Genomic DNA, 13446 nt, shown 5'->3' on the forward strand with positions numbered 1-13446 from the left:
CTGATTTTATAAAGCCACAAAGCTATGAAATAATCCAAATGGGACTGACCTGGTAATACTGCAGCAAGTACCCCACCTTCAGCAAACCTTACAATTTGACAGACCCTTTTTGTCTCTCCAAAAGATCAGCAAACAAAACGGCACTGTTAACTTTGTGAATTGCATGTTAGCCGCCCCAATTCCATTTGCTGAAGGAAATGTTTCTCTTTTTTTAAACAACTTTTTGCTTAAAGGGAAACTGATTCTCTGCTGTTTGATTAACTTCCCAATTACTCACCAATTTTAACCCTGTGAATTTTACAGTTTAACTTATCCCGTTAAAACCGCTAGCCACTCCTGGAGTAGTGGAAAACAGTAAAGCAACAACGTATGAGTGGCAGAGAGATGTAAATTCCAAGTAATTATCAAAGAAACAAATAGTATAAAACTTCAGTAAATCTTAAAAGACCTAGACTTATTATCTAGAGGAGGGAAGACAGAGAAAGGTCAGATAAAGTCAGTAAGCATGAAAATTATTCCCTCTGAACAGCCAGAAATCTGTATGTTAAAGGCCTTTCTGCCCAAGTAACGAAGCCCAGAATGATTTTTTTTTTGATGCATGATGGCTGTGCAGCTCCCCAGCTTTCCAACATTGCCCCATCCTTCTGATACTGAGAGGCATTTAACAGCAACATTTAAAATTAGGTATGTTATGTAAAAATGTCATACATGCAAAGCAGTACTCATAGGAGTACACTGGAACAGTAATTTTCATACCATTGGGAATACAATATCAGTTGTTACTGCAACAACTGATGTAATAATATTCTGTTTCACTTCCAATTTGAAGCTTAATTGACAATTAAAAAAAAAGTCAAGTTCTGTTAAGTGAAGATTACATTGCCAATACACAGTCATCCACTAAATGCTAATATTCTTTTTATTTCAGGAAATTTAAGATTTTGTTGATAAAACAGCATTAGTAATTAAAATTATCCAATTATGTGGATTGTAATTTCTTAAACTATTTAAGCAGAGAAAGCATAATTTCTCAGTACCTTTTCATCCACATCCAAACTTGTCAAAAGTTCATCTAGTTTGCTCTGTTGCCTATCTTCAAGAAAGTCCTCACTAACATCTCCTGAAGGACTGCTTCCTCTGGAGGAGTTGTGGGTCTTCACATCTTCAGCTGAAAATGTATAAACGCATTGCTTTATGTGTTTCCCATGCTACAAGACAACAAAGCTTTTATTTCCTAAATACTACAAAGGCTTAGAACTAATGATATTTAAGAACTCCTAGGACCCTCTAAATGTGAAATTTATGGAAAAATATTTCATGCTTAAGGCAGGAATCATTCCAAATAAATATTAGGCCGAATCTGCAATTAAAGTTCTATCCAAGCACTATGTTCTTTAATGGTCCCTGTTGAACAGTAGAACACATTTACTTACAGAATACTGAATTCAATACTTTAGAAATAAACTCAGTTAAGCTGTTTTATTAAAACACAGCCAAAGATATGTGTGGCAATTTGCTAAGCAAAAAGACTTCGCCTTTGTTACAAAAGGGCAAAAGTTAATCACACTGACATGATGCAACACTGAAGTAAATATAGAAAGCTCTGAGAAACTCCAAATTCCTGTGATATAGTAAACTCAGTAAGAATTCAGTGTCAGGAAATTTCAGCACCTTTAGCAGATGCCACAGGAAATGAATGACACATCTGGCTGCAACGTTCTGAAAGGGCTGTTTAAGCACAACAGAAGAGTTCTGCATAGAAAAGAAATTCACTACTGGATCACACAAATGACTTCCAACTGCACTGTGCTGTCCAGACACAGGAAGAAAGAATCAGATTAGTATTGGAAAGGCTTTTCTCTTACAGTCCCTGGTCTCTACGATCACCAAGTACAAGACACATCTGGCTGAAGACAACATACACAAGATTTCCACTCGAAAGGTGAAGAGGATTGATGTCATCCAGAATATTTTAACTGTGGTACTTTTTCCACTTCTTAAATGGTGAAGCCACTAAGGCAAGGAGCCATGACTTCACTAATGTAACACAGGACACCAAAGCAGTAACACCTATTTCTAAATAAATACATAAATAGTCAGTAATTAGCAAAACCAGGCACCCTTCTTTTGTTCTGTGCAGGTTTTTTTTTAAAAGTCATGTATTAAACAGTAAGTTACTGTGTGCATATTCATCTAAGATTACGATGGGATCCTGCTTCTCAGATCTGGGAAGGACTTTAGGTACCACAAAAAGAACCAAAAACTTTCAGCCTCAAAGTCTGCTAGAACATGAAGTAAAACAACAAAGAACATGCAGAAGTTACTGAATAGTACAAAATTTTTTGCCAGGTTTGGCTTCAATCACCTCAGCATTGCAGATTCCACAGCCCAGGCCCCAATCTCTTTACATGACCACAGGCATAACTGCGAACTCCCTCCTGACTCCTCCTCAGGGAACTTGCTTCTTGGTATCTGAGCTCTTAAAACCTTTTATTTTGCCTTCTAATACCTGAAGCCTGAGATCTTCTCTTCCCCTACTAGTCTCTAGTCACTCCTTTCCAGGAGGCAGTATCTGCTGAAATCACTCTTTGTACGTGAACATAACACATTAATGTGGAAAACCAGCACAAGAGGTACTGCCACTGACATCTTTCAAGCCTAAAGCAAAATCAACATGTAATGTCAGAACGTCAGATTAACAACAAGCTGACAAACTGATAACAGAAGGGAAACACCATGAACCTCCAAAACCAGTCTCAGCACTCTGTATGTTCACCACTGTCAGTAAAGGGCTTCTATCCAAAGTCAAAATCCTGTTCTTCCAATCTATCTAGCAGAAACTTCTATATTAGGTATACCTTGGTATACCAGCAGGAAACAAAACAAATCACATTCATGTGCTGCCTAGCTGGACTGTTCTGCTTTAAATAGGAAGAAAAACCCCACTAAATCAGAAGTAACCTTATTTCCTTAGAAAAAGGCATTCTTTAAAAACAAAACACTGTGTCAGTAGAATGGGCATAGCATCCACAAAAAAAAACCCTGAAAGGACAACCTGGAAATAAACCTACAAAATTCTGTGTGCTGATGAACACAAGAGAACAACCACCTCCAACTCTGACCTAAACTCCAAAGCACTATTACAGGACTCAGAGTCTTACTATGATTTCAACAACTAACAGAATTCTTTGCCTAAAACTGTCAGAGAAATGTCAAAAACCACAGAATCACAACCAAATTAAAAAACCCAACTCCAACCCACTAGTCCTACCAACAGATAAGTAATACAGAGAAGTACATGCTCCCTCCATGACCTGGGCTTGTGTCATTTTGAAAGATGTTGACTCAATATGCATTAGGAGACAAACTGCTGTAAAAATAAAAAGATAATACAAAACCAGACAAGTAGACAAGTTCTTTTTTGTTTGTTTGTTTTTTTCTTCTTTGGATTATATACCAAAAACTTCCAGAGACCCTTACCTTTTAACATCAAATTACAGGAGTTTTCAGTATCACTTGACTTTCCAGATTCTTCCATACATCTGTTTTGAACAAAAAGTGTACTTAAGATTTCCATCTTCCACAAAAGCAAAAATAATCTATCAGTTACATAAAATTAAAAGTTCTCAGTAATACTTTTAGCCATGGACAGAACACTTACAACCAATACACTGTTTTAAGACTCTTTTTAGCTTTCTCTTTTTGCTTTCTTATGTTCATCCCTTCAGATGTACACCTAAACATGTTAAGTAAAACCGAGACATTTCAAAACCCAAAATTTTCAATAAAAGCTTATGATCTCATTTAATCTTTGCCTAAAATACTGAGAAGGGAAATTTTCTCTGTATGGCAAAAAAAGAAAATATTGTGCTAATGAGCCAATTCATCAGTTTCTAAAAAAATGTGATTTACGGTAATTTTATATTCAAAATAATTTGCTTAACAATGAATCTCAAAGAGAGTAACAAAAACAACTGTTCATAGGAAGATACTTCACCTATTTCAAAGATAAGTTAGGGAAAAATAAATACTTCTTAGAAAAGCTCAGGAGGGACAAATAGATATCTTAAATGTTACACATAGAATATATAAAACATGCTCACGATCATCACACATTTTAGAAGCCTGTACCTGGTGAATGACACCAAGTGTAATGACAGCAAGCTGTCCAGTCAAGGCAAGAGAAAGTGGCAAACAAAAGCATATGTGAAAAATTAGTTTTACTGCCACATTCAGGCTTCAGGCCAGAATGTTTTCCTTATGCCTGGAAGTGACCAGCATTCTTCTCTATGCAAAAAGCAAGCATTGGAGAAACAACCTGTGAGGTCCCAGTTGTATTTGGTAAAACTAAAAAAAACCCAAACAAACTCTCCAACCCCCCCCCAAAAAACCTGGCCATGGTCTGGTATTATCTGGTAATATCATAAGTTACCCAACAAAACTTATTTCAATATTCTCATATTGAATAATAATAATAACAATACTACTACTACTGAATAATAATAATAACTACTACTACTACTACTACTACTACTACTACTACTACTATTCTCATATTGAATTATAATATTAATATGTTCCTGACTGCCATCAACTATGTGTAATCACCATCTAATAATCTGCATCAAATTATGGAAGGTAAAAAGTAAACCAAGAAATTTTGCCTGTTTTTTTAGCAAATCCAGGGGAAATTCTAAGAAAGAAGAACCATGCATTTTTATTTCCCTTGGCTAATGGCAAACAAATTCAACAGGTATCAGAAAGAAATGAATACTCCTTCTAATAAATTTATAATGCTACAGCCTAGCTGCTTCTCAAGAAGTTGGCTGCTCTTACTACAGACTTGCCCTGTTCTCTAGAGGCTTGTTTTGGCAGAAACTGTATTCTGTTAACATTTAAAAGTTTTATATTCTCATGTTCAAAAAAGTGTTCAGCACCTCAAAGAAGATTACTTTCCTCTTTTGCACATGGGTTTAAGGAAAAGGAAAGGATAAGGAGAGCAGTGAGTTAAAAAAAAAAAGAATGCAGCTATAAGATATAATCCTGAATGTAACTTAAGTGCTACTTAAAATAGAGGTAGCATAAGCCCACCTAGAAAGACCACACAAAAAAATTTAAAACACCCATCTCAATAAAAAACTAATCTTTGGAGGAAAATCTTGCATTATCTCTATTTAACCCTCTTTTTTTTTCTTTGAAAAAAATGAAAAATTCAATCTTAAAACTTTTTCACTGAACACAAGTATCAAAGCTTAAGAGAGAAAACAGGCTAAACAATAGATGAGTTCATTCCATGAAGAACTACTATCTCATTTACGAAAGTTAGGTTCCACTTTAAATTTCTTTTCCTCCTCCTATGACTTTTATTATCATCTGAAAACCCAGTAGAACATTTAACACCTAATGATTTACACCAGGAACTTGCTGAATGAAGATGCAGGATGATAAACCTCTGCAACACTTTAGCCAAATCACATCCCTGAAAAATATTCACATGTCTGGGGATAGGAGAAAAAGAGGGAAGAAGAATGGCAGAACAGAACACTACTGTAGAGACAACCATTTACTCTTACAGACTCAAGAGAAGAATAAGCTACACCTAAAAAGTAAAAACATTTCTAGTATAATACCACTTTACAACTAAGAAAACTTCCTTCAAAGGGCTAGCTGCTATCTCAAATCAAGAATATTAATTTTAATTATCTTTGTTTCTATTTTCATATTTCCCTTCTTTCAAACAAGCACTTTAGGACTACCTTGTCCTACAATTCAGAGTTTATCCCAGATCTTATGAAGAACAAATTCATGTATCTGCATTCAGAATACTGTCATAGCTCAATCAAAATTAGACACTGAAAATCAAATAAAGAAATAATTTAAACAAAAATTAGTGGAATTCTCTAAGGAAGCCTGACCATTACAACCAAAGCATATGCACATGAGATAAAAGTACTTGGGAATATTGTGATAAAAAAAGGAATGATATGCATACCTGAAACTACTTTCTACTGAATATTTATTTTCTGATGGAACAGGAGACTCAGGTTTAATATACACCTTTGTGTCTTTAATGCAGGATGCTCTCACTGGACAATTTTCACAGCGTGCAGGTGCAAGCTCCTCTTTATTACTGGTTCCAAAAAGGTCTGGGTCATCCTGAATCACATCAATGACAAGAACATCTTGGTTGTAAGCTTCAAGGATATCTGGTAAATTCTGACTTTTGACTTTTTGTGAAAAATTCCCTCTTGATTTTCTATCACCATTTATTGCTAATCCAACAAGGGGGTCGACTGCATTCCAAGAATGATCAGGAAAACTAGATTTCAGCACACACTCAGAACCACTGAAATCAGGCACAGATGGCTCTGGCTGCCCATCAAGAAGAGGATGTGGATATGTAGAGAAACTTTCAGGGAGCACAGACATCTCATCAGAGAGGTTTACAGAACCATTGTGCTGGAAGTCCTTACTATCAATCTCATCTGCTTTCTTCTGTATGGAAGCTGGAGATGCAGCATCACTCATGACAGGAAGAGGACCCTGCTCAGATTTTACCAAAAAAGTCTCTTCACCTGTCTTCTGCCTTCCTGGACTAGTGCTTTCAAGAAGCTCTAGTGGACTACAAGTTTTGCTTTCAAATGAATGGACAGATTCCTGTTTCTTGGATTTAGGTTTGTTTCTGCATAAAGGAATTTTGAATTTTGTCAGGTTTCCAGAGGTTAATGGTTTAATTAGGTTTAAATCAGAAAATATCTGCTTCACTACTGATCCTTTAGGGCTGAAGTTTATACTGTTTGTGTTACTTGCAGAAGTACCATTCTGGACTGTCACAGACAGGTTTCTGTTTGTCACATCTCCTTCATTTTCATCCTTTTGTTTTGTTGTACCAGTTTGGACTGTTGCAGGTAGGTTTCTGTTTGTCACATCTTCATTTTTTTCCTTTCGTTTTGCTGTTCCATTCTGGACTGTCAGAGACAGGTTTCTGTTTGTCACATCTCCTTCATTTTCATCCTTTTGTTTTGTTATACCATTCTGGACTGTTGCAGGCAGCTTTCTGTTTGTCACATCTCCTTCATTTTTTCCCTTTTGTTTTGTTGTACCATTCTGGACTGTTGCAGGCAGCTTTCTGTTTGTCACCTCTCCTTCATTTTTATCCTTTTGTTTTGTTGTGCCATTTTGGACTGTCCCAGACAGGTCTCTATTTGTCACAACTCCTTCATCTTTATCTTCTTGTTTTATTGTACTGTTCTGGACTGTCACAGACACATTTCCTTCTGTTATATCTCCTTCATCTTCATCTTCTTGTTCTGCTGCAAAATTCAAGGTTGCTCTAACTTCTTGCACATTATCACGTTTAAAAGCCACAGCATTTTTATCTGTATTGACTGGTGATTCCCCATTTTCATTGTTCATTGTCAAAGTCTCATAAATATCCACAGAAGAGGATTCCATTGTTTCATGTGAAGCCTGACAGTCAATATTTGGATCAATCTTTTTATGTGTAATTTCTTTTGTAATTTCTGCCAATGATGTATGCAAATCCAGCTGTCTCACATTCACAGTCTCTGCACTACGTTCCACAGCTTTAACACTGCTTTTATCAGAGGAATCCTCAAAAGCAGCCTTTAAAAGTCTTTTTCCTTCTGAGACGAACCTATGACTTTTAAGAAACCATTCAGAAGTCCTTGCACAGGATTCAACAGGCCAAACTTTTTTACCAGTCATGGGTATTGTTCTTTGACAGGTAAACTGCTGCCATTTCTTAGTAACTTTGTTCAAATTTCTTCCTGTCTTGCTTTTGTGTTGATCAGAAACATCACGGATCTGAGCTAATGCTCCACGGCTATCTGAGGCAGCTGCATAACGTGCCACATTGCTTGAATTTTCTTCTTTTACTATTGCAGAGAGCTCAGGTGTCATCTTAAAGCCAGTTTCAAATGCAAGTAATTTGGTACTATTCTTTCTCCAGGCTGATACAGTTTTTACTTCCTGAGTATTTTTTTCTGTATCAAAATCTGATGTATGACCACACGAAGTTGAGAAAGTATGATTTAGTCCTGAAACTGAAAATGAGCTTGACATGGTAACTGCTGCTTCTGTTTGTAACTCACACTTCTTGCATTTACTAGCCATGTCTGCAGATTTCTCAGTGATTTTCATCTTTTTTCTAGGCTTTCTACCAATATTCCACTTTTTTCCCCTTAAACACTTGCTGCTTTCACTCAGGCAGCCTGAAACACAACCTTCTTCATTTTCATTCTTTTCTTTATTAGGTGAAAAACCACCTTTTATGAGTGATCTCTCATTCTGCATTCTACTAGTGCTGCAAATTCTATCACTCAGCTCTCCAGTACCATGGGCTACATGGAAGAATCCATTTAATTTATAACTGTTGGTAGTTCCACTAGCTGAAGGCTTCACTAACGTGTTGATGTAACAACAGTCCTGTAATACCACCAATGGATTCTTTCCAGCTGCACAGAACAAGCCACTGCAATGGTTTAGGGCATTAGTGCCACGTTCAGCACCACATTTTGCAGACACATTCATCACTTCTTCAGCTGCAGTCACACTTGAACTTTGCAAGCGCTTGATTTTACCAGATCTGTGCTGCCTTTTTCTACGCTGCACACCAGGCTCTTCTGTTACACCATGGCATAGGAAGCTCTTGCTTTCAGTGTCATCTGTAGCAGAAACTGTAGAAGATTTAGAATAGTGAGATTCCTTTTCCTTAGAATCTTCTACCCTGTTTTGCTTTGTCTTAACCTTCTTTACAGCCTGTGAATTACCAGAGTCTTGCTCAATTGCTTTCCACTGCTCCTCTGCTGATTAAAAAAACAAAGAAATGTCATTAAAGAAAACTCTAAGAGAAAAAGACTATTTTATAAAGAGAATCAAAACCCCCAAACATTAAAGGCTGCTAAAGAACATGACACTATATAAGGCTAAAATATTTCAGTGAAGTTTTATGACTTTTTTTTTAAAATGAAAGCTATTAGGACACTTAAGAGTAAAAAAGATGTATTACCTTCAGGAACAAATGCAAAGAGGAGCAGAACTGTACAGTGTCATAAGGACACTGGAAGTTGTGTATTTGTTGTGTACTCCACACAAGTAGAAAATAAATAAGAGCAAATCTGGCAAGAAAACGCAGATGCTGTTTACACGCTCAGCCTTTAAATCTTTTGTTTGCACAGCATATTCTCTGTAGTAGGAACACTAATTTGTAAGAATATCTTTCAGATAACACAGTCCAATCAAATGCATTTGATTGATCAAGAAGATTCAGAAAAATTGAAGGACCTGCATTTTTAGAGACTACTACTTCTTATTTAAAAGCAAATACAGATTATGTAAAAAACTGTGTATCTGAAAATCTAGAGAATGGACTCAAGAGCATACTAGTACAATGCTGGCTTTTTTAGACCTTTGTTTTCAAGGTAAAACACAATGTTAATATCTGTCTTTCAGAATATTTAGATAAAATATTAATTTTAGATAAAATATTAATAATCTACAGTAAGTATATGTCATTTGAATGTATTCACTTCAAAAGCAATGTTTTTAGACAACATCCCGAAAAAAAAAAAGACTTGAAAAACCCCTCTTTCAAAATTGTTCCAGTTTGACTCAACATTCTCTTAAAACATCAAAACACAATCATTGCTTCTACATCTTTTGGGATTTTTCATAAAACAGAAACTAAAAAGTCCTGAGACCAAACCCCAGCATCCTATAAAGGCAGACACTGTTAAGAAGACAGCATCATACATAATCAAAAATAAACAGATAATAGACAGATGAATGAGGACTTGATTGTCTTTTATTCTGGCACTGCTGAAACTACTGCCCCCTTTTTTGCTTGTGGCTGACCACCTCTGAAGAAAGGTGGGGAATGCTTTTGAGAGAAACAAATTCCCAGCACTCCCCACCAACGGCCTGCCTGTTTCTGTCCATATCCCTTCCTCTCTCCCTTCCTTTCCCCTTTCTCTACCCCCCAAAAGGCTAACTGGTCTCCTCTCCTTGGTGTTAAACAGGCTTCTTTTCTCCTTCAGGAAAAGCCTTTCCTCTTTCTGAAAATCTGTTGTCTTCTAAGACTGGTGGTATTCACAGTACTGTGAAACACACCCTAGCTTTTCTCAAACTAAGTCAGCAGCCAGTTTTTAAAAGGGTCTTACTTCAGGACCAATTTGGGAGCACAAATTCTGTACCTGTACTTCTACAATGGAGCTACCAGTGCTTACCACTTTCCCCTGGGCTGTCTGGTCGTTTCTGAGGGCTTGAGCTCTGCTGCTCTTCTTTCATGCAATGCTTCTGAGTCTTTCTTCTTCTGGTGGTTGGTTGTTCTTGTCCACTCAGATCCTGCAGCTGCTGTGACAGCAAGGCATTTCTGTTCCTCTTACTCAGAGCTCCTTTTCTGGACTCTGGACACTGGGTATGCTGTTTTGGCAAGGCAGAACTACCCCTCTCCTTGGGACCATGTACTTTTGGTTTCCTCACTGATCTCCTGCCTTTCTTGCCCAAGCATCTCCCTTCTTTTTCCTGTGTCCCTAGTGTTCTTGATCCAACTAATGGACACCCATTCAACTTCTCTAGTATAAAAACCTCTTCCTGAGGTTTTGGTTCAGGGACAACTTCCTGAGCACCCAAATTCTTCCTAAAATCTGGGATTTGCATATTCTGCGTCATTGTACAGTCAGTACACTGCACTTCAGTACTCCACGTGACATTTTTGGGTTGAAGAACTTCTGGTTCTGGAAAACAGGATATTCCATGTCTCTCTGCGCTCTCAATTCCCCTCTTCAAGTTTGGGATTTGTAATTTTACTTCCATACAGGAATGTTTGCCTTCTGTTCCTGAGCTCCCTGAACCCTTGTGGAAACCTGAGAAGTTCAGGTCTTCTGAGCAATGTTCATTCCTTTCAATCCCTGCTGAGAACTTTTTCTGCAAAGCAGTTCCTGAGAAAAACAGCTGTTGGCTTTGACCTGTCCCTCTCAGAGTCTCTTCCCAGCACATTGCTGCAGCCGTGGCTGCTGCTTGCCAATCTTCACACTCATCTGTGTCTGAAATTAGTGAAGCTACACCCTTGCTTCTTCGGGGAGACTTCCTGTGCTGGTTTCCCTTGGTTTTTCTACCTGGGAATTTCTGTCTGTTCTCACCTTGCTCCTTCTGCATGGCCACAGGAAAAGCAAAACACTTAAAGGAAGTGGGAGAGAGCGTGACAGGTTGTGGAAAGAAAGGTAAGGGCTGCTCAGGCTTTCTCTTTGGTGCCAGGCGACGACCCCGCTTGACCACCAGCTTTCCCTCTGGCTCACGCCCTACCTGCGGAGAGCCGGGGCTGCTGACCTCGGGGTCAACCAGCTCCACCTCGCCGGGTCTCACCACCTTCCCTGACCTCAACTGCGGCATCTCGGTGGCGCAGAGACGGCAACAGAGCCCACAAACCCCGCTCGCCAGCACGGCTTCCGCCGCAGCCACGCTAGCTCGGCACCCACGACGGCTGCAGGCCCGAGCGGGGAGCGGGGGCCAGCCCCTCCCAGACTGCCGCCTCCGGGGACTGCCGGCGGAGCCCAGGCCGCCCAGAGAAAAACCACGGCCACCGACAAACCCTTCCTGACACCCTCACTGCCCCGGCCCCCAAACACACACCCGAGGCAACCTCTCACAGACCATGGCGCTGAAGGAAGCGGCCCCGCACCTCTCCAAACTGAAGAAGGCCGCTGCCTGCAGCCTCCCGCGCCTCCTTCCCACCCTCTCCCCTTCACTATTTGCCCTCGTCTACCGATCCGCTCCCCTCGTCCAAGCACAGCTGCTCGCCCAAAGAGCCGAGCTGCCGCCACGCCGGCGGGCGATGGTGATGCGGCGGCGTGAGGGCGGCTCCGCGGCGCGGCGAGGCGGGAGCGGCGGGAACACCCGCCTGGCCGCGCTCGCTCTCTCGCCGGATCGGCTGGGCCGCCTGCGCGGTCCAACCCCGGCAATGGGGGTGGCGAGCGCGGCTCCTCCGGGCGGCCGTGCCCCCGTGTCGGCAGCCCTCGGCCAAGCTTTGGTTGGCGCTGCGCAGCCGTCGTGCTGCCCCCGTGGTGCTCGAAGCGCCTTGCGGGGCTGCGGGCCCGGACGCGGGCTCAGGGCCGCCCAAGAGACCGGGCTGCGGTGTAGAACTGCCAGAGCCTGGGAGCAAAGGCCCAACTCGGCCCTAGGTCGGAGTCGTGTGGGTAAACACCCAGGCTCGCCCATTTCGTCGGGTGTTCCATCCCCCTCAGTGATTCCTTCTTCGAGCACAGTGCTAAAGAAGCTCGCCAACACTGAGGGGCCCTGCCGTTGTTTCACAGAATGGGTCAGGTTGGGAGGGACTGCAGTGGGGTCCCCTTGTCCAACCTCCCTGCTCAAGCAGGGCCATCCCAGAGCACATGGCACAGGATTGTGTCCAGGCAGTTCTTGAATGTCTCCAGTGAGGGAGACTCCATAGTGTCTCAGGGCAACCTGTTCCAGTGCATAGTCACCTGCACAGTAAAGCTGTTCTTCCTCACATTCCAGCAGAGCTTCTGTGCATCACTCTCTGGCTGTTGCCTCTTGTCCTATTGTTGAGCACCACCAAGAAGAGCCTGGCTCCATTGGCAGCCACATTTACATGCTGGCAGACATTGATGAGGCCCCCTTTCAGCCATCTCTTCTGGAGGCTGAACAGGCCCAGCTCTTTCAGCTTTCCCTTTTATGTTCCAGTTCTGTGATCAGCTTTAAAGCTCTCCACTGGACCTGCTCTAAGAGCTCCGTGAGTCTCTTGTTCTGAGGACATCAACTTTGTATTTCAAATAATACAGCTTCTTAGGACTTGAGTGAGGGGGAGAAGATCACTCAAAAAGACGGTATTGTCAGAAAACAATAGAAGTTGGTGTTTGGGCTTTGAATGGGGTGGTAGATTCAACACAGGTGGAGAACACCAAAGCTTCAGAACCATACACTGCATGATAATGTGAACATGTAGAAGTTAGCTTAAAAAAAAGTTGTACAAAGACTGAATCTAAGTGGCAGGTGTTATGAAAATCCCGAATTATTAAACTTAATAAGGTGGTAGTCTAATGCCAGTAATGCCATCAGCAAAATTGCACATGGCTGCTAAATGAGTGTGTCCTACAAGCAGTCTCCTTGTGTTTGCCTCAGCTGGTCTCTGAGGGATGAAACACCTTACTCAAATTCATTTTACTGTGACTTAGTGCTTTCTGGTGTTCACATTTCATACATCCTAGTTTGAGATCCATGCAAAGAAATAAGGTGCTTTATGTCACAACTTGCGAGAAGTGCAGTCCTGTGAAGTTAAAAGAGTAGTTGGAAAGGTGTGTTTTACTAATTGGCATTGGCTCACTGTATGACTTCAGCCCACGTAACTCACTTCATCTCTATTTCTTCCCCCAGAGGTAGAAATAATACATTTCAGTCCAAATAAAG

At 40.6% G+C, this 13446-nt stretch overlaps 1 protein-coding gene across 1 annotated transcript in view; it reads right to left on the reverse strand.

The window, feature by feature from the left end:
- Window positions 1–11412, reverse strand: part of TOPAZ1 (testis and ovary specific TOPAZ 1) — a 39384-nt gene extending 27972 nt beyond the window's left edge. Inside the window, exons 1-5 of the mRNA XM_064703338.1 lie at window positions 10248–11412; window positions 7270–8828; window positions 5993–7125; window positions 3481–3542; window positions 1038–1168 (exon numbers count right to left, since the gene is read on the reverse strand). Coding sequence (XP_064559408.1) covers window positions 1038–1168; window positions 3481–3542; window positions 5993–7125; window positions 7270–8828; window positions 10248–11412 — 4050 coding nt within the window. The remainder of the gene's footprint in view (window positions 1–1037; window positions 1169–3480; window positions 3543–5992; window positions 7126–7269; window positions 8829–10247) is intronic.
- Between the last annotated feature and the right edge of the window lie 2034 nt (window positions 11413–13446).

This window comes from Zonotrichia leucophrys, chromosome 2 (assembly GCF_028769735.1).
Source record: "Zonotrichia leucophrys gambelii isolate GWCS_2022_RI chromosome 2, RI_Zleu_2.0, whole genome shotgun sequence".
In the NCBI taxonomy this organism is placed as follows: Eukaryota; Metazoa; Chordata; class Aves; order Passeriformes; family Passerellidae; genus Zonotrichia; species Zonotrichia leucophrys.